The following is a 21171-nucleotide window of genomic DNA, read 5'->3' on the forward strand; positions in this document are numbered from 1 at the left end:
GCTGAAGGGTGAGCCACACTAAGCCCGACGGCGAACCCTTTGGCCCTACGTTTCCCACATATGTGCCCGGTGGCAGAGGTGCACAAGGAGCCTGCCTTCATGCGTCTCCCAGGTCCTCCACAGGGTACAAAGTACCGCCTCAGGGGGCTGAGCCGCACCACATGGGCATAGCTCTGCTTGCACGTGTTAGCGTTTCATATCATACGGGAAGCCCAGACTCAGAAATCCAGCTACCTGCTTACAACTATCCAGTCCTCGTGCTTGTGCAGATGCTCGGTGTCTGTTCAGACATTTGAGTCACGGTCTCGTGACCTGTCAATACAGCTTGACGGTCTGTCCTTACCTTACAGCCTGGGATGCGGTTCTCACTCATTGTCCTCCCCTCGGATGCGAGTTTCCTCCATCATTGTGGTGGAATGTAACCTTTACCACCATACGTTGGCTTGAAATTACTGGGCGGATCACCTGTCTGCGTCCGGGGATGCGAAGGAGACCTTGGCTCTTTTGCTCACGGTGCACCCTTTCTCTGTGATGAGACGCTTTGGATGAGAAGCTTGCCAGAGGCGAGGGGCCTCAGAGTGGAGCACATTTCCTGGGCATCTGTGAGAACCTCGTTGGTTCCACTCGGAAAGCATTGACTTTCACGGATGTGCAGCCTCTGCTTTTCCCTGAATTTGCCGAGCTTGGGGACGTGATTTCTTCCCGCACGTGCTGTCCCTAGGTCTCTGCGGTCTCTTTCCGGCAGTCCCGTTGCCTGTCTGCGGCTGGAAAGTACAGGGCCTCCAGCAGCCCTGTGGGGATCGGGTCCTTGCTTTCCTCCCTGCGGTGCCCTCTTCCTCACCCAGAATGACCTCACTGCAGCTTCCTTCTAGTTCAGGGATCGTTTCAGACTGCCCTTAAGGTCCAGGTGGGAACGGTGCCGTTTGTGCTGAGGGCTGACCACTGTACAGCATTCGTCTCTGTGGAAATTGCACAGGTGAACTTCACCAGGTGAATGTGCACACTGCAGTTGCCCTGTCGTCAGAGTCAGCCCACCTGTCTCCGCCTCGGCTGCCCCTGCTCTCCTTCCTCCTACCCTCCCCTTGCCTCCCCCTCCCTTGTCTACTTCCTGTCCCTCCCTCTCACTTTCCTTCCAGCTCTCTTTGTCTTCGTCTCCCTCCTCTCCCTCACTAATGCCTCCCCCTGTCTCCGCCTGTCTTCCTTGTAATAGGTGCCCCTCTGTCTCTTCTTGTCTTGCTCCTCCTCCCTGTCTCTCCCGCCAATCTCCCTGTGACTCTCCCTCTCCAGGCCGGTCTTCCCCTCCACTCGTCCTTCCTTCATCTGCTTGCATGTGTCTCTCTCTCTCCCTCTATATCTCTGTCTCCCTGTGTGTCTCTTTCTCGCTGTCTCTCTCAGTGGACATTCTGTGTCTGGGTGCACGCTTCTTCAGAATTCGCGTTCACGCCTGGGAAATGTGGAGGGAACTCTTCTGCTTTCGTGTGTACTAGTGACAGCAGGCACGGGGCTTTCTCAGAGACAGACACAGACAAGTTTGTAATTCTCGGTGAAGGGCCCCTAAGCACCCTGCTTGGAGTCGTCCTCCTTTTAGTGGAAGGTTAGATTTCCGGACTGGAGGAAACTGCTAAATCCTACTACCCCATCTCCCTGGTGCTCTGTACGGAGATCAGTAGGGCACCAGTGGCAGATGGGGCTCTGGGGGTTGTTGTTTGCTCTGAATTGCAGTGCAGTGAGTTCTACTGAGCTGCTTTCTTGCAAGGACACGGCGGTGGGGTGGGTCTAGGATGGGTGTCACTGGTTCTGGGTGGGCACCCACCTTACCGCCGCCCTCAGCCTGATGGCCAAGGAGGAGAAACCGTGAGGACGGCCATGTGGCGCCGGTAGGCGCGACACCTAAGGACTTCTCCAGGCCTTGCCCCAGCTTCATGAGAAAGGGGCAAGGGGACGGAGCAGGCAGTGGCTCACGCTGTGGACGTTCCTGTGCTGAATGCTCTGGTGCCCGTAGTGAGGCCTCTGGGGAAAGGGTGTACAAGCGAGCACAGACTGTGTGACACCGGGGACCTCGCGAGTCAGGCCTGGAAGGTGACAGCGCTGAAGAGGACATGCGGCAAAACGGGGTCCATGCTGGTGGCTGGGCCCTTGCTCCAGAGCCCGGACTGGCCGCTGGCGCGCGCTAGCTGGCGGCCAACACCCTGTCTTGCTGTCCTGCAACTGCTTGTCCCGCCAACCTGGCCAGTGGACCTGCCCTGGAACCACTTCGCCCCCAGGCCGCATGCCCACACTCTTCACTGCCTCTGTCTAGGCCCCACCTCCACTGGCAGCTGCAGCCAATGCGGAGTCGTCAAATCCCAGAGCCTGTGCTCCTGCGCCCAACTTGGGCGGGCTGCGGCGGGAGGCAGCAGGGAGCTCAAGGCCTTGCGGCCAAGGCTCCGTCCACCTGCTGCCATTTCCCTGTCCTTGTCCTGAGGCTGCCCTAGCTACACTGGGGCCGGGGCCGAGCGTCATGGCCAGCGTGTCGCAGTTCAGAAAAAGCGGTGATTCCCGTCGACCCTGGGCCCTGATCGTCCTGGATGAGAAAGGTCGAGAGTCCCGGGCCCGCGGGAATGCAGGGGCGCTGGAGGGCGTGGGCTGGCCGCAGCCCCCAGGTTCAGGGGCGGCAAGCGCCCATCCTGTGCAGGAAGCCCAGGCCGGGTGTGAGATACAGGTGGCAAGCCCAGCGGAGGAATTGGTGGTGATATTGGATGACTGAATGGTGGCGGCTGAGGTGGTGATAGGGATGGAGGAAGAGGACGGGGAGGCGACCGAGGAAGAGGTGGCTGGAGAGGAGAATTCTGAGGGAGCCAAGCCAGAAGCAGAGGACATGCCCGAGCAGGAGGAGGTGGAGGAAGAGAGACAGCAGCTGGAGGAGGTTCCGGAGCAAGAGGAGAAGCCTGAGGCAGATGCAGAGGCGGAGGAGGGGCCCCAGCTCTCACAGGAGCTGCAGCAGCAAGAGCCAGTGCTGCGTCCTGCCTCAGCCCAGGACCCGCTGGCAGCGCTGGAGCACCTCTATTTTCTGTCCTTCTGTTTTCAAACCCTTTGGACCCTAGGGGCTCAAACGTCACTGGCTTGCACGTTGCAGATGCAGGTGTAAAGTGTGAAAAGCGGTCTAGCAACGTTTTCCCACTTACTCTTTTGCCATGTGGCATGTTCCTGGCTGGGAGAGACATCCCCCTGCCAGCGTGTGTCTTGTTTCCGTGTGCCTCCTGTGTGTTCTGGTCCCTCATTAGTCCCTTACTTCCTACCTGGGAGTCTGATTCATGTTGGCGGGAACCATGCAGACACCAGGCAGAATTCCTCTCTGTGTGGTGCTTCAGTCAACATGACTGAAGATGTCACTATGCGGGATTCTGAGGGCACCATCTTGGACATCCCCAAACCCTGAGTATTGGACATCCCTGTCCTGTGCTGGCCTCTCCATTTCCTTGAATTTCCTCATTTTCACAGGAAAGATATGAACCTGGGCCCTGGCCTTTCTCTCAGGTTTGTGCCCTGTCCTCCCTCACTCAACTCCCCATTGGTTCAATCTTACTGACCTCACATGCAATCCCAATGTGTGACCCATCCCTACGGACAATGTACTACGTCCCGCCCTTCCTTGGAACTCCAATGTGCAGGCACAGAACATTTACCCCTCTGGATAGCCGCATGTATACATGGACACGCCCCAGAGCGTACCTGAGCAGAAAACACACACAAACACTTCATGCTGTTTATCTCCCATTCTATATTTCTTCAAATGTATTGGACCCCCACCCTGTGCCACGTGTCACCACCAGCCTTGTCCTTGTTTCGTGGGCAGGAGAAACTTGTGGACCATCGGTGAGCGTCCGAAGGGTTTCCACTGGGGTCCATGAAGTGCGATGCTCCTTATAGTCTTCTCAAGATCGTGCATATCCCTGGGATATACGGGTACACACAGACAGAGACACACAGACACACCCACACGCACATCGATACACACACACACACACACACACACACACACACACACACACACACACACACACACACACACACACACACAGGACCGGTGAGAGTCTTACCTTAGCCCTGTTTAAGGTTGCTTGAATGTTTCCAAATGGAAAGTAGAATGGGAGGGTGTGATAAGCTGTGCCAAAGCTGACAAGTGGCTCCAGAAGCCAGACAACATGACAGTTGGTGGTAGGAGGCCTGAGGGTGGGGTTCATGGTCCTGGAATGACAGTTGTCACCGTGCTATCTGATGAGCCAGCTTTGGATGTCCCGCTCTGCTCATTCTTGTTGTCTAGCCCACTGCCCACCTTCAGCCTCCCCAAAGGGGCAAAGCCTCTTTGACACGTTACATCGTGAGACTCCCTATCTCAGGCTGATGCCCTTTTGACCTGGTGTCACCTCCTGTGCCACTGTGAGTCTTGGTGCCTCCATGCAGAAGAGAATTGTGCCTTGGGCCCCACGGCACACATTTCAGTGCCCACACCCTTGGCTGCTCACCTCTTTCCCTCTCAGTGCTCTCTCCTGGGGCTTCCTTCATCTTGAAATACGGCAGGGGATTGTGCCAAAGATCCTCTATGATTATCTGGTAGGGGAGACAGGCCAGGCCTCAGGTAGCTATCCCACGCAGTGGGGGGAACCCATGAAAATCACCTCCCTTCCTTGTTACAGGGCCCCACCTCAGCAATCCTGCTAGAGCCGGCAAAGCTGTGGTCAGAGAACCAGTTGAAGAAGTTGAGGCCTCTGTTGCCATGCCTGCGTCTGTAGGCGTCCTGTCTGTACCTTGGGTACCACTGGATGGGACTGGAATGAGACGCCGTATACCCTGCAGGAAGACGAGTATGTGAGAAGGCGCCAGAGAACTAATCACATTCAACCCTCCACCCACTGCCGCCCATGCATTCAGTGGACACTTACCAGCAAGGCCAAGGACATACTCCTTCGTAACGACTTTATTCTGGAAGTAGGGGTTCTTGCCAGAAAACAGCAGGATCTTCCGGCATTCCCTGGGAAACTTGTGTTCCTCCACCTGCCGTGGTAGAAATGTGGGGCAGAAATGTGAAATCTTGTTCCAGGAGACCCGCCCTCCCCTGAGGAAGGAACACACACTTCTCCCCACCACCTCCCCTGCCCACACAGCCACCCACCCACACCGCCTCCCACTCCCAGGCCCACCTTCAGATTGGTCATGTGGCGAAGCATGCTTTCATCGTGCTTACTAATCAGGGCTGACATCTGAGGGTGGTTCACAAACTGCTGCAGGTCAAAGAGCCTTCAGGTGCTGGACATGAGAGAGCTCGACACAGAGAACCAGTGTGGGCAGCATCCTGGCATCCTCCCCCAGGGACTGGCGTCCTCCCCCAGGGCCTCACGCCCTCCCCACGGGCTGCATCCAGGCCCACGGGGTCTCCGGATTCCACAGGGCTCTGCTAGACACGCACAGGAGGCTGTGCATTCCCAGACGCCCGCATCCACGCCTAGCCTTGTGTGCTCATGAGGACACTGAGGACGCTTACTTCCACACAGCCACACAGCACACATCCGGTCTCGCGCTGACCGGTGGGCATTCGCATCACCTTCCCCGCAGCAGGATGCTTAGCGGGACCCAGACACGTGCCCCCACGCGGCTTTGCGTGGGAAGAAGCCCTCGGTCATTTCCCCGTCCTGGCCTGGACCTCCACAGCCACTCCCCACTCTCGCAGCGCTGTTTCCGTGCCAGGTGCCACGGACAGCACACGTGCCTCCACCACCCCAGCACTGCCCTCCTCCCACACTCATTGCAGAGCCAGGGCCACTGGATGGGATCACGTTTGCACCTTCCCGGCCACTGGAGCGTGGCTTAGCTCCAGTCCCTGTCCCGGGTTCCTCTAAATGTCACCTCCCTTTCCTTCCTCTTGTGCAAGCCCAGCCCCCCCTGGACCCTCCCCCAGCAGCAGGAAGGATCCAGCCTTGGCCCAGAAACCACGGATGCCCTGGATGAGGGCACTTCTCCGTTCCAGATGATGCCGCCGCCTCTGCCACATCCTGAGTTTGAGTCGAGCGTGCTCCCGGCTGGCTTGTTTATTCACGGGCTGTAGCTCTATCTGAAGGGCCTCCAGAGCCTCCAGCGGGGAAGGGCAAGGACGGAGGCCTGTCTCGAACTGCTCCTTCTTATCCCGCTTCACCTGCAGCTCCAGGGCTTCTTCCACCCATCGGCCTTCCTGCTCACGCGGCTTCCGTTCCTCCTCCTCCCGCTCCTCCTTGTCCTCCTTTCCTTCCACCTCCTCCTCGCCCTGCTGCTGCTCCTCCAGCGCTCCTTTCTCCTGCTCCTCTTCCTCCTCGGTTTGCAATTCTGCTCTCCCTTTAATGGCTCCCACGCCTTCCCTGCCTCCTCCTGCTCCTCCCCCTGGTCCTCTTCCCCTGCCACTGCTGCCGCCGCCGCCGTCCCCCGCCGCCGCCGCCGCCCCCGCCGCCCCCGTCCCGCCCCGGTCCCCGCCGCCGCCGCCGCCGCCCCCCCCCGCTGCCGCCCCCGCCCCCGCTTGGATACCCTGGTGCTCCTGCTCCTCCCCTTTCATTTCCGCCAACACCTCCTCCTTCCGCTCTTCCTCCTTCTGCTTGGGCTTCTGCTTCTCCTCCTCCTTCTAATCTTTTACTCCTGCTGCCTCTCCCCCTCTTCCTCCTCCTCCTCCTCCTTCTGCTCTTCTGTTCCTGCTGCTCCCCCTCGTCCTTCAGGTCCTCCTCCTCGTGAACCTGGACCTTCTCCTTCCCCGGCTCCTGCTCCTCGTCCTCCTCCCCCTTCTTCCTCTGGTCATGCCCCTCTTCCCCAGGCGCGTCCTCTTCCGCGGCCGCCACCTCAACCTCGTGCTCCACCAGGCCCCACAGCGCCTCCACCGCCACTATGTCATGCCCCAGCGGCACGGATATCTCGTGGGGCCGCCCACCTGCCCCTCGGGTCGGGCCTGGCCTTGCTGCACAGGCTGTTCGCTGGTGGCCTGCAAGCCTTCGGCCTGCGGCACCTCCTGCCCTGCCGGAGACCCAGTGTCCCCACGGGCCCTCGTCTCTCGACCGCCCCCTTCCCGGTCAAAGGCGACATGGGGTCTCCGGGCATCCCCAGTGTTTCGGAAACACGAGTCGCGCAACATGCGGCCCGGCCCGAGACACGAATGGTGGCTCCTACCGCCGACGAAGCGGGAGGTGAGAGCACGGCCCCCCTCCCCAGACCCAGTCAGGGGAGCCCGGAGGGCAATGGCTGGCAACTCGCTCCCCCTTCCTCCCAGAGCCCAAACGTCGAGGGGGCGCATGCGCACGGTGCTGTACCCAGGATGCCTCAGCGGTGGCTATCGCTCTGCTGCCGCTGCCTAGGAGGCCTTTGTGGTGAGAGGGGTGCACCTGCAGCTTTGAGGCTGAGGGAGCTCCAAGCCACGCCCAGGCTGCTTCACTGCCTTCAGGACCAATCATAGGGAGGGTGGTGTGCGTGGCTTCGGCGGTCCCGCCCCCTAGGTCACCCGGAAACTGGGGCACGTCTGTTGCCTAGGCGGGAAGGCTCTGGGCCCCATGCAGTGCAACTCCTCCCGGGGGCTTGCAGCCGGCCCTCCGTGCCCTCTGGGTGTCCTGTTTGGCTTCTGGCCACGCGAAAGCGACCTTTGCATTCCACGGTGCGCTGGCCACGCGGCTATCTACACACACGGGTAAAGGGGGACCTCCACGCTTTTCCCATTTACACCGCCACCTTTGTTCATTGTGCCCCGAGTCCGACCGATCCACTGAGCGGATCACCTTGGCTGTCCGCGAGATGCACTTCAGCTGTGCGCCTGCTGTCTGTGCCCCCTGGTTTTCCATCTGCTCAGCCTCCTTTGCATACTCTCTACGTCCATCCTTGCTCCAAGAAGACATGTATGTCATGACAGCAGTCTAGCAGTGCACCGGCTAGGGAAGGTCGGTGACAAGAGGTGTGTGACGTGGGGAGGACGCCACACTAGGGGAGGCTGCGTAGCATGTGCGCTGCTCTTGCCGTTTGTCCCCGTTGCCTGCAAAGTGACACACTGGCAAGCACACACCGCCCCCCTCATGATCGGCTGCCCATCCCTCCCGTGTGTGGCAGTGCACAGGAAAGACCCGTGACCATGGGCCCTGGGACTCCTGGGGCTTGTGTCTGTCTCACGGACAGCGGTCCCCTTCCTCCCACAGTGCTTGGCCATCTTCTCACAGGGAGCCTCCCCAGGCCTTCGTTGGCCGTATGTCTGTTCATCCTGGTCCCATTTCCTTTACCACTCACTTAGGCGGCAGGCTGCCATGAGCGTGGGCGCTGACTCAAAACACTGTCCCCCTGTGCCACAGACAGCATGATTTCAAGGGCCTCCTAAATAATGAATAGCCGTGTTTAAATAAGTTATGGCCTGGGGCGCCTGGGTGGCTCAGTCGGTTGCGCGTCCGACTTCGGCTCCGTTCATGATCTCACGGTCCGTGACTTCGAGCCCCACGTCGGGCTCTGTGCTGACAGTTCAGAGCCTGGAGCCTGCTTCGGATTCTGTGTCTCCCTCTCTCTCTGACACTCCCGCGTTCAAGCTCTGTCTCTCTCTGTTTCAAAAATAAACATTAAAAATATTTTTTAAATAAATTATGGCATGCTATGTGGCCTTTACAATTCATAGCTCTGCAGAACATTTATGACCTAGCGAAATGCTCGTATCACTAGAGGACCAAAAATGGGATTCACAGCTACATGGCTAATTTTGGTTAATGCCTGTACATATACCTCTTCCCTGACGATTATACCACAGTGTCTATTTAGAGGTGCTTACCTCCAGGGGCGCCTGAATGGCTCAGTCGGTTAAGCATCTGGCTCTTGATTCCAGCTCAGTTATGATTCCACAGTGTGTGGGATCAAGCTCCACATTGAGCTCTGCACTGACAGCATGGAGCCTGCTTATGATTCTCTATCTCTCTCTCTCCTCCCATCCCCCACTCTTGCTCATCTCTCTCTCGTTCTCTCTCTCTCGGCCAAAAATACATAAACATAAAAAAGGTGTTACATATGCTTATCTCCAGGTGTTTGACTTATGACCATTTTTCTTTCTTTCTTGTTTATTTTCTAAATTTTCTGCAATAAACTTTAAGACCGCCGTAATCATAAAGTAACATTTCAAATAAATGATTCAGTCTAGTATCAGTTACATAAATAAAATGTGTCAATTCATAAATTTATTAGGTCCATTCAATATATCAAGGATAGTTTCAAACAGTCCAGTGTGATTGCTTCAGCAGACTCCCCTCCCACCTGATTTGACGTTGACTCAACCACTTCACCAAGAAAGATTTCTCAACTTTGACTGTGTTTGAGTGTTTATAAAAGTTTCTGAAAGCATGCAAGACCTCATCCTTGCCTTCAAGAAACTTTCAATATTTGAGGGTAGAAAAAACCCAAACACCATACAAAGCACAGTGAGACTTCAAGGTCAAGTTTCATGTATCAGGAGAAGTCCACTGAGCCGAGTTGATCAGGAAAGGCGTCTCAGAGGCATAGCACAAAGAATATTAAAGGATGACCACATTTCTAGTTGGCAGGCAGAAAGGAGGAGGACAAAGGGGACAAATGCAAATGTGCGGGAATAAAGGAGGGGCAGGCATCCCGAGAACAGTGAGAACAACCCTGTTGGAGCTTGAGGTTCGTCTCCAACAGTGGCCATTAAGTATTTGTGACGATGACAAAGACTGGGTAGAAGATGATGTACCTACATAACCCATCATGTCCATACTCTTACGTAAGAAGGTCTTGGTGACAGCGAAGAATTGGAGACCATCAGTTACAACCTCAAGATGGTAATAACGAAGCAATTTGTAGAAACAAAACAATGAAAAGATAAAATTCTAAGCAAAATTCTCTAAGCATATGAATTAATACCCAATCAACAATCAATTGAAATGCATGACCAACTTAAGACCCCTCTTGTGTTTCTCTGTTAATGGGGCATTGTCTTCAGTTGCTCAAGAGGGAAAGAGACTCATTGTCAGTCCTCCCCTCCTCAACGTCTTTCCTGTGATCCACTCAGCAGCAGGGGCTCTCAACTCCACCTCCAACGTATGCCAAGCCAGCTAGTTTCTCACCACCTTCTGCCTACTCTCCATTTTCGTTCTTAGCCCCATGCTGCCTTTCCCTTCCCACCAAAATCCCACTTCATTCTTCTCACTGCAACCGGAATGCAATCCAAAAATCCTGAACTGAGCAGTTCATTCCTCTGCTTAAGACAACCCTCTAATCTCCACTGTACTCAAAATGACACATAGAATCTGTAACGTGACCACCAGATGCTGGCAGTCCTGCCTTGTCACCCCTCTAATGCCATCTTTCCTCATTCTCCTTTCAGTAGGTAACCGGGATGGTCTCTTCTCCTGGTTGCTCAAATTAGACCCACGTAGGTTCCGCTTAGAATGCATTTTGTGCTCGCTAGTTTCCTTACCAGTTCTTGGTACGGGTCCAAGTTTGAATAAAGGACTTTTCTCCCCAACAAACCTTTGTTGGCCAATCCTCTAATCTACACTTTGTCCCCTGTGCCATTCCTTCTCATAACACTTAGTCTTTTTTTTTTATATATGAAATTTATTGACAAATTGGTTTCCATACAACACCCAGTGCTCATCCCAAAAGGTGCCCTCCTCAATACCCATCAACCACGCTGCCCTACATCCCACCCCCCATCAACCCTCAGTTTGTTCTCAGTTTTTAACAGTCTCTTATGCTTTGGCTCTCTCCCACTCTAACGTCCTTTTTTTTTTTTCCTTCCCCTCCCCCATGGGTTCCTGTTAAGTTTCTCAGGATCCACATAAGAGTGAAACCATATGGTATCTGTCTTTCTCTGTATGGCTTATTTCACTTAACATCACACTCTCCAGTTCCATCCACGTTGCTACAAAAGGCCATATTTCATTTTTTCTCATTGCCACATAGTATTCCATTGTGTATATAAACCACAATTTCTTTATCCATTCATCAGTTGATGGACATTTAGGCTCTTTCCATAATTTGGCTATTGTTGAGAGTGCTGCTATGAACATTGGGGTGCAAGTGCCCCTATGCATCAGTACTCCTGTATCCCTTGGATAAATTCCTAGCAGTGCTATTGCTGGGTCATAGGGTAGGTCTATTTTTAATTTTCTGAGGAACCTCCACACTGCTTTCCAGAGCGGCTGCACCAATTTGCATTCCCACCAACAGTGCAAGAGGGTTCCCGTTTCTCCACATCCTCTCCAGCATCTATAGTCTCCTGATTTGTTCATTTTGGCCACTCTGACTGGCGTGAGGTGATACCTGAGTGTGGTTTTGATTTGTATTTCCCTGATAAGGAGCGACGCTGAACATCTTTTCATGTGCCTGTTGGCCATCTGGATGTCTTCTTTGGAGAAGTGTCTATTCATGTTTTCTGCCCATTTCTTCACTGGGTTATTTGTTTTTCGGGTGTGGAGTTTGGTGAGCTCTTTATAGATTTTAGATACTAGCCCTTTGTCCGATATGTCATTTGCAAATATCTTTTCCCATTCCGTTGGTTGCCTTTTAGTTTTGTTGGTTGTTTCCTTGGCTGTGCAGAAGCTTTTTATCTTCATAAAGTCCCAGTAATTCACTTTTGCTTTTAATTCCCTTGCCTTTGGGGATGTGTCGAGTAAGAGATTGCTACGGCTGAGGTCAGAGAGGTCTTTTCCTGCTTTCTCCTCTAAGGTTCTGATGGTTTCCTGTCTCACATTTAGGTCCTTTATCCATTTTGAGTTTATTTTTGTAAATGGTGTGAGAAAGTGGTCTAGTTTCAACCTTCTGCATGTTGCTGTCCAGTTCTCCCAGCACCATTTGTTAAAGAGGCTGTCTTTTTTCCATTGGATGTTCTTTCCTGCTTTGTCAAAGATGAGTTGGCCATACGTTTGTGGGTCTAGTTCTGGGGTTTCTATTCTATTCCATTGGTCTGTGTGTCTGTTTTTGTGCCAATACCATGCTGTCTTGATGATGACAGCTTTGTAGTAGAGGCTAAAGTCTGGGATTGTGATGCCTCCTGCTTTGGTCTTCTTCTTCAAAATTCCTTTGGCTATTCGGGGCCTTTTATGGTTCCATATGAATTTTAGGATTGCTTGTTCTAATTTCGAGAAGAATGCTGGTGCACTTTGGATTGGGATTGCATTGAATGTGTAGATAGCTTTGGGTAGTATTGACATTTTGACAATATTTATTTTTCCAATCCATGAGCAGGGAATGTCTTTCCATTTCTTTAAATCTTCTTCAATTACCTTCATAAGCTTTCTATAGTTTTCAGCATACAGATCCTTTACATCTTTGGTTAGATTTATTCCTAGGTATTTTATGCTTCTTGGTGCAATTGTGAATGGGATCAGTTTCTTTATTTGTCTTTCTGTTGCTTCATTGTTAGTGTATAAGAATGCAACTGATTTCTGTACATTGATTTTGTATCCTGCAACTTTGCTGAATTCATGTATCAGTTCTAGCAGACTTTTGGTGGAGTCTATCGGATTTTCCATGTATAATATCATGTCATCTGCAAAAAGCGAAAGCTTGACTTCATCTCTGCCAATTTGGATGCCTTTGATTTCCTTTTGTTGTCTGCTTGCTGATGCTAGAACTTCCAGCACTATGTTAAACAACAACGGTGAGAGTGGGCATCCCTGTCGTGTTCCTGATCTCAGGGAAAAAGCTCTCAGTTTTTCCCCGTTGAGGATGATGTGAGCTGTGGGCTTTTCATAAATGGCTTTTATGATCTTTAAGTATGTTCCTTCTATCCCGACTTTCTCAAGGGTTTTTATTAAGAAAGGGTGCTGGATTTTGTCAAAGGCCTTTTCTGCATCGATTGACAGGATCATATGGTTCTTCTCTTTTTTTTTTGTTAATGTGATGTATCACGTTGATTGATTTGCGAATGTTGAACCAGCCCTGCATCCCAGGAATGAATCCCACTTGATCATGGTGAATAATTCTTTTTATATGCTGTTGAATTCGATTTGCTAGTATCTTATTGAGAATTTTTGCATCCATATTCATCAGGGATATTGGTCTGTAGTTCTCTTTTTTTACTGGGTCTCTGTCTGGTTTAGGAATCAAAGTAATACTGGCTTCATAGAATGAGTCTGGAAGTTTTCCTTCCCTTTCTATTTCTTGGAATAGCTTGAGAAGGATAGGTATTATCTCTGCTTTAAACGTCTGGTAGAACTCCCCTGGGAAGCCATCTGGTCCTGGACTCTTATTTGTTGGGAGATTTTTGATAACTGATTCAATTTCTTCGCTGGTTATGGGACTGTTCAAGCTTTCTATTTCCTCCTGATTGAGTTTTGGAAGAGTGTGGGTGTTCAGGAATTTGTCCATTTCTTCCAGGTTGTCCAATTTGTTGGCATATAATTTTTCATAGTATTCCCTGATAATTGTTTGTATCTCTGAGGGATTGGTTGTAATAATTCCATTTTCATTCATGATTTTATCTATTTGGGTCATCTCCCTTTTCTTTTTGAGAAGCCTGGCTAGAGGTTTGTCAATTTTGTTTATTTTTTCAAAAAACCAACTCTTGGTTTCGTTGATCTGCTCTACAGTTTTTTTAGATTCTATATTGTTTATTTCTGCTCTGATCTTTATTATTTCTCTTCTTCTGCTGGGTTTAGGCTGCCTTTGCTGTTCTGCTTCTATTTCCTTTAGGTGAGCTGTTAGATTTTGTATTTGGGATTTTTCTTGTTTCTTGAGATAGGCCTGGATTGTAATGTATTTTCCTCTCAGGACTGCCTTCGCTGCGTCCCAAAGCGTTTGGATTGTTGTATTTTCATTTTCGTTTGTTTCCATATATTTTTTGATTTCTTCTCTAATTGCCTGGTTGACCCACTCATTCGTTAGTAGGGTGTTCTTTAACCTCCATGCTTTTGGAGGTTTTCCAGACTTTTTACTGTGGTTGATTTCAAGCTTCATAGCATTGTGGTCTGAAAGTATGCATGGTATAATTTCAATTCTTGTAAACTTATGAAGGGCTGTTTTGTGACCCAGTATATGATCTATCTTGGAGAATGTTCCATGTGCACTCGAGAAGAAAGTATATTCTGTTGCTTTGGGATGCAGAGTTCTAAATAGATCTGTCAAGTCCATCTGATCCAATGTCTCATTCAGGGCCCTTGTTTCTTTATTGACCGTGTGTCTAGATGACCTATCCATTTCTGTAAGTGGGGTGTTAAAGTCCCCAGCAATTACCACATTCTTATCAATAAGGTTGCTTCTGTTTATGAGTAATTGTTTTATATATTTGGGGGCTCCGGTATTCGGCGCATAGACATTTATAATTGTTAGCTCTTCCTGATTGATAGACCCTGTAACTATTATATAATGTCCTTCTTCATCTCTTGTTACAGCCTTTAATTTAAAGTCTACTTTGTCTGATATAAGTATGGCTACTCCAGCTTTCTTTTGGCTTCCAGTAGCATGATAAATAGTTCTCCATCCCCTCACTCTGAATCTAAAGGTGTCCTCAGGTCTAAAATGAGTCTCTTGTAGACAGCAAATAGATGGGTCTTGTTTTTTTATCCATTCTGATACCCTATGTCTTTTGGTTGGCGCATTTAATCCATTTACATTCAGTGTTATTATAGAAAGATACGGGTTTAGAGTCATTGTGATGTCTGTATGTTTTATGCTTGTAGTGATGTGTCTGGTACTTTGTCTCACAGGGTCCCCCTTAGGATCTCTTGTAGGGCTGGTTTAGTGGTGACAAATTCCTTCAGTTTTTGTTTGTTTGGGAAGACCTTTTTCTCTCCTTCTATTCTAAATGACAGACTTGCTGGATAAAGGATTCTCGGCTGCATATTTTTGCTGTCTAGCACCCTGAAAATCTCGTGCCAATTCTTTCTGGCTTGCCAAGTTTCAAAAGAGAGATCAGTCACGAGTCTTATAGGTCTTCCTTTATATGTGAGGGCACGTTTACCCCTTGCTGCTTTCAGAATTTTCTCTTTATCCTTGTATTTTGCCAGTTTCACTATGATATGTCGTGCAGAAGATCGATTCAAGTTACGTCTGAAGGGAGTTCTCTGTGCCTCTTGGATTTCAATGCCTTTTTCCTTCCCCAGTTCAGGGAAGCTCTCAGCTATTATTTCTTCAAGTACCCCTTCAGCACCTTTCCCTCTCTCTTCCTCCTCTGGGATACCAATTATGCGTATATTATTTCTTTTTAGTGTATCACTTAGTTCTCTAATTTTCCCCTCATACTCCTGGATTTTTTTATCTCTCTTTTTCTCAGCTTCCTCTTTTTCCATAACTTTATCTTCTAGTTCACCTATTCTCTCCTCTGCCTCTTCCATCCGAGCCGTGGTGGTTTGCATTTTGTTTTGCATTTCATTTAAAGCGTTTTTCAGCTCCTCGTGACTGTTCCTTAGTCCCTTGATCTCTGTAGCAAGAGATTCTCTGCTGTCCTGTATGCTGTTTTCCAGCCCAGCGATTAATTTTATGACTATTATTCTAAATTCACTTTCTGTTATATTATTTAAATCCTGTTTGATCAGCTCATTAGCTGTTGTTATTTCCTGGAGATTCTTCTGAGGGGAATTCTTCCGCTTGGTCATTTTGGATAGTCCCTGGTGTGGTGAGGGCCTGCAGGGCACTTCCCCTGTGCTGTGGTGTATAACTGGAGTTGGTGGGCAGGGCTGCAGTCCGACCTGATGTCTGCCCCGAGCCCACCGCTGGGGCCACAGTCAGACTGGTGTGTGCCTTCTCTTCCCCTCTCCTAGGGGCGGGAGTCACTGTGGGGTGGCGTGGCCCGTCTGGGCTACTTGCACACTGCCAGGCTTGTGATGCTGGGGATCTGGCGTATTAGCTGGGGTGGGAAGGCAAGGTGCACGGCGGCAGGGGGGGCAGGCTTAGCTCGCTTCTCCTTAGGTGATCCACTTCAGGAGGGGCCCTGTGGCAGCCGGAGGGAGTCAGATCCGCTGCCGGAGGTTTGGCTCCGCAGAAGCACAGAGTTGGGTGTTTGCGCGGAGCGAGCAATTACCCTGGCAGGAACCGGTTCCCTTTGGTATTTTGTCTGGGGGATGGGCGGGGGAGATGGCGCTGGCGAGCGCCTTTGTTCCCCGCCAAACTGAGCTCTGTCGTCCGGGGGCTCCGCAGCTCACCCTCCGTTTGTCCTCCAGCCTTCCCGCTTTCTGAGCAGAGCTGTTAACTTATGACCTCCCAGAGGCTAAGTCGCGCTTGCTGTCAGAACACAGTCCGTCAGGCCCCTCCGCTTTTGCAAGCCGGACTCGGGGGCTCTGCTTGGCTGGCGAGCCACCCCTCCGCCCCGGCTCCCTCCCGCCAGTCCGTGGAGTGCGCACCGCCTCGCCGCCCTTCCTACCCTCTTCCGTGGGCCTCTCGTCTGCACTTGGGTCTGGTGACTCTGTTCTGTTAATCCTCTGGCGGTTTTCTGGGTTATTTAGGCAGGTGTAGGTGGAATCTAAGTGATCAGCAGGACGCGCGGTGAGCCCAGTGTCCTCCTATGCCGCCATCTTCCCCCACTTAGTCTTTTATTTAACAGCATTTGCCCCAAGGTGTAATTACACGTGTACCATTTCTAGCTAAGGTTTGAAACATCCTGAGTATATGGAGCGTGCATGTTGCATCATCACTGTGTACTTGAACCTAATAGCACCTGACACCTAAGGTGTTCAATATGTGTATCCACGGTGCCTGAAATAGGGGATTTTTAAGTATCTCCCGGTGTGCTAGACTGCAATATACATTCAAGTCTTCAATAATCTCTACCACCAAATTTAGTATACATATACAAAAAAGGGAAGGGTCACGTCCTCAAGCATAGGAGAAACACTTTGCCTCGTTGATAGCTTCTATGGTGTAGCTTACATTTTGACCTACAAAAGACCCCACCCTGGAGATACAGCTTGTATGGATGCAGTGACAACTATGAGGAAATCAAAACAAAATACAGTGTTTATGGAGTGTAATGTGCCAGGAGTTTTTCCACACGTTTTACAGGCACTACCTATAATCTCACCACTATACTGGACATAGGCGTTATACTTCCCCTTTACAAATTGGAAAAGCAAACTCGGAGGTATCATCTGCCTACAATCTAAGATCTGGCTGGTAGAAGAAAGAGATGGGGCCAGGGAATTTAAAAAATCCACAATTTTTCCCAAGGTAACCTCTGGGAAATCAGAAAATGAGCGGCTTTCATAAGTGCAGCTGCCTAGAGCTCTTCAGAGGAGCTGTCTGTGTGGCGCCGGGGCTTTGGCGCCATCACGTCTCCAGGATCTCACTACCAGGAGTAACCCCCATTGTTGGGAAGGGCAAGAACACCCATCCATGGCAACTTAAGGTGTTTTAACCCCTGTCAAGATAGTGCAAACCTCCAATTACTTCATTTGGTACTTCAAGGAACACATCAAAGCACACCTCGTGGGATTTTCAAAAATCACTCTGAGATGAGAAATCAAACAACAAAAGTCATAGCAACACGAAGCAAGTAACACTTTCCAAAACACACCTCCTGAAGGGCCAGGCCGCGGAGAGGGTGTGAGCCCACTTTAATGTAGCAGTGCTCTCAGGTGCAGAGCACATAAAACAAAACAAAACAAAACAAAACAAAACAACAACAACAACAACAATGTTAAAACACACAAGGGATAGAAAACTATCCAAAATGATGAAACGGAAGAATTCCCCTCAGACGAAATTCCAGGAAGAAGTGACCGTTAAAGAATTGATCAAAATAGATAAAAGCAGTATAAGAACAAGAATGTAGCATCATAGTCATAAGATGAATCACTGGGCTTCGTAAAAGGCATAGAAGACAACAGAGAATTTATTATTATTTCAGTGATAAAAGAACTAAACCATAGCCATGGTTCATTGAAAAGACAATGACATAGAGATTGATTTTCATCACTGATACAAAAACAGATAAGCTGGAACCTTGGATGTCCATTACCCAAGTTAGTAGTTATGCGATTGTAGCCAAAGCTAATTCTAAAAAAAAACGATTACAAAATGAAAAACAGAAAGCTAAAATATGTCAACGTTTAAATACCTAGCATGAGCTGTGCAGCTGTATAGTTGTTTAAAATTCTTGGGTATCAAATAATATTATGTGATAGCCATTGTAACACGTGCAAAGTTCACCATGTCGACCTTTGCTCTTCTAAATGTCGAATCATAAGTTATTAGGCCTTATAGAATGTCTGAAAAAATGAATATTAAAAAGTTTTTGAAAGCATATGTTTCTAGTGAGTTTGCTCATGTCAAATGAAGTGTGTTATTTCCAACACCTATTCACGTGCACTCTTATTATGGCTAGAGTCCATACAAAGTTATTGCACAATTGCAATAAACATGATTACCAGTGCAATCTATCTTTTTTAATTCCATTTGTTCATTTATTTGAAAGCCAGAATAGATCATGGAGAATGTACCCTGTAGATTCTGGATTCTCTCCTTGATTCCAAATGTCTTATTTGGGCTGCTACCATAAAGACAGTAAAACAATATTATCTGTACCATGAACATGTAAAATTTGGCTCACGTCACTAGTATTACAATTTTCCTGTTTAGCGTATGTATTTACAAATACACCTGTGTGCACTGGGTGAAGTTAGATGTTTCTTACTTCTATCCATATCGTGAGGGAGTCAATATGTTTCAAAGAGTTAGATTCCAGTTACCAATTCTAATGTGGGATAACATGCACAGTTCTTGCTTATTTGTCACTTATTGTGCAATTATGAAGTTAACATAGAGCCCAAAGGTTAATTCTTTTTTAACTACACTTAACTGAACATATATCATTGAAAGTCAAACTTTGGCCTTTCTTTTTTTTTTGAATTTTTTTTAACGTTTTTATTTATTTTTGGGACAGAGAGAGACAGAGCATGAACGGGGGAGGGGCAGAGAGAGAGGGAGACACAGAATCGGAACAGGCTCTAGGCTCTGAGCCATCAGCCCAGAGCCCGACGCGGGGCTCGAACTCACGGACTGTGAGATCGTGACCTGGCTGAAGTCGGACGCCTAACCGACTGCGCCACCCAGGCGCCCCAAACTTTGGCCTTTCAAAGATGACATGAGACTGAACGCGGAGAACCCAAAGACTCCATGAAAACGCTGCTAGACCTGATACATGCATTGACCAAACTCACAGGATACAAAATCAGTGTAAAGAAACTGGTTGCATTTCTATACACCAATAGGAAACAACAGAAAGAGAGGTCAAGAAATCAATGCCAGTTACAATTTCATCCAGAACCGTAAAATACCTAGCAAGAAACCTAACCAGAGATGTAAAAGATCTGTACAGTGAAAAGGATAGAAAATGTATGAAAGAAAATGATGAAGACACAACAAAATCAGAAACAAAACAAAACAAAGCAAAACAATTCATGCCTATAGAGTGGGAGAATGAATACTGTTAAAATGTCAATACTACCCAAAGCAATCTACACATTTAATGCCATACGAATCAAAATTGTACCCACATTCTTCTCCAGACTAGAGCAAGCAATCTCAAAATTTGCACGGAACAACCAAAGAACCTGAGTAGTCAAAGTTATGTGGAAAAAAGAAAGCCAAAGTGGGAGGCAGCCCAGACTTTCGCCTCTCCTACGAAGCTGTAATCATCAAGATAGTATGACATGGCACAAAAACAGGCCCATGAACCAATGAAACAGCATAGAGAACCCAGAAGGGGCCCCACAAATGTATGGTGAACTAATCTTTGACAAAACTGGAAAGACAATCCAATGGATAGAAGACAGTCTCTTTACAAAGGGTGCTGCGAGAACTGAACAGCAACATGATGAGGAATAAACTAGATGACTCTCTTACAACGTGCACGAAAATAAATGCCAAATGGATAAAAGACTTAAATGTGACACAGGAAACCATCAAAACACTAGAGGAGAAAAGAGGAAAAAAAACGTTTGACCTCAACTGCAGCAATTTCTTCCTTGGCATGTCTCAAAAGACAAGGGAATGAAAAGCAAAAATGAATGATCAGGACCTGGTCAGGGTAAAAAACTTCGGCACTGCAAAGGAAACAATCGGCAAAATTAAAAGGCAACCGATGGAAGGAGTGAAGATATTTGCGAATGACATATTGGATAAAGGGTTACTATACAAAATGTATAAAGAACTTACCCAAGTCACACCTGGAAAATGTACTACAGTGAAACAATGGGCAGAAGACATCAATAGACACTTTTCCAAAGGAGACATCCAGATGGCCCACAGACACATGAAAGGATGCTCAACATCACTCATCATCAGGAAAATACAAATCAAAGCCACACTGAGATACCACCTGACACTAGTCAGTGTGGCTAAACTGAGCAACTTAGGGAACCACAGATGCTGGTGAGGATATGGAGAAAGAGGAACCCTCTCTCACTGTTGGTGGGAAAGGAAACTGCTGCACCACTGCAAGCATGAAACCTACAGACATCACAAAGACTCTAATCGCATATCTTTCCATAATAACACGGAATTTCAATGGACTAAATGCTCCAACCAAAAAACATAGCGTATCAGAATGGATAGAAAAAACAAAAACAAAAAACAGAACAAGACCCACCTATTTGCTGTCTACAAGAGACTGATTTTAGACATGAGGACACCTTCAGATTGAAAGTGAGGGGATGGAGAACTATCTCTCATGCTACTGGAGGTCAAAAGAAACCTGGAGTAGCCAACTTATATCATACAAAGTAGAGTTGAAATGAAAGGCTGTAACAAGAGATGACGAAGGGCTTTCTACATTAATTTCAGGGTCTCTCCATCAGGAAGAGCTAAAAATTTTAAATGTCTACACACCAAATTCGGAGACACAAAAATATATAACACAATTAATTAAAAACATACAGAACCTTGTGATACGAATGTCGTAATTGCACAGGACATTAAATTAAACACAGAAAAAAAAAAACGGAACATCTCCAAAAGCATGGAGGTCAAAAAACATCCCAGTAACGAATAAATGGGTCAACCAGGCAATTTGAGAAGAAATTAAAAGATATAAGGAAACAAATGAAAATGAAATACAACAATGCAAACCCTTTGGGATGCAGCAAGGGCTGTCCTTACAGGGAACAACAACAACAAAACAAAACACAACAACAAAAACAGCAACATCAACAACAACAACAACAACAACAAACATTGCTATCCAGGCCTATGTCAAGAAACAAGAAAAAT

General features: G+C 48.7%; 1 protein-coding gene across 1 annotated transcript in view; it reads right to left on the minus strand.

The window, feature by feature from the left end:
* Window positions 1-4219: 4219 nt before the first annotated feature.
* LOC124525418 (testis-specific Y-encoded protein 3-like) overlaps window positions 4220-21171 on the minus strand; it is a 631464-nt gene continuing 614512 nt past the window's right edge. Inside the window, 6 exon segments of the mRNA XM_047097798.1 lie at window positions 4220-4341; window positions 4506-4590; window positions 4685-4830; window positions 4923-5034; window positions 5181-5261; window positions 5954-6106. Coding sequence (XP_046953754.1) covers window positions 4220-4341; window positions 4506-4590; window positions 4685-4830; window positions 4923-5034; window positions 5181-5261; window positions 5954-6106 — 699 coding nt within the window.

The sequence above is a fragment of the Lynx rufus genome, unplaced genomic scaffold (genome assembly GCF_022079265.1).
Source record: "Lynx rufus isolate CCGP_SWC_20201006 ecotype Redwood Valley unplaced genomic scaffold, mLynRuf1.p SCAF_41, whole genome shotgun sequence".
Taxonomy (NCBI): Eukaryota; Metazoa; Chordata; class Mammalia; order Carnivora; family Felidae; genus Lynx; species Lynx rufus.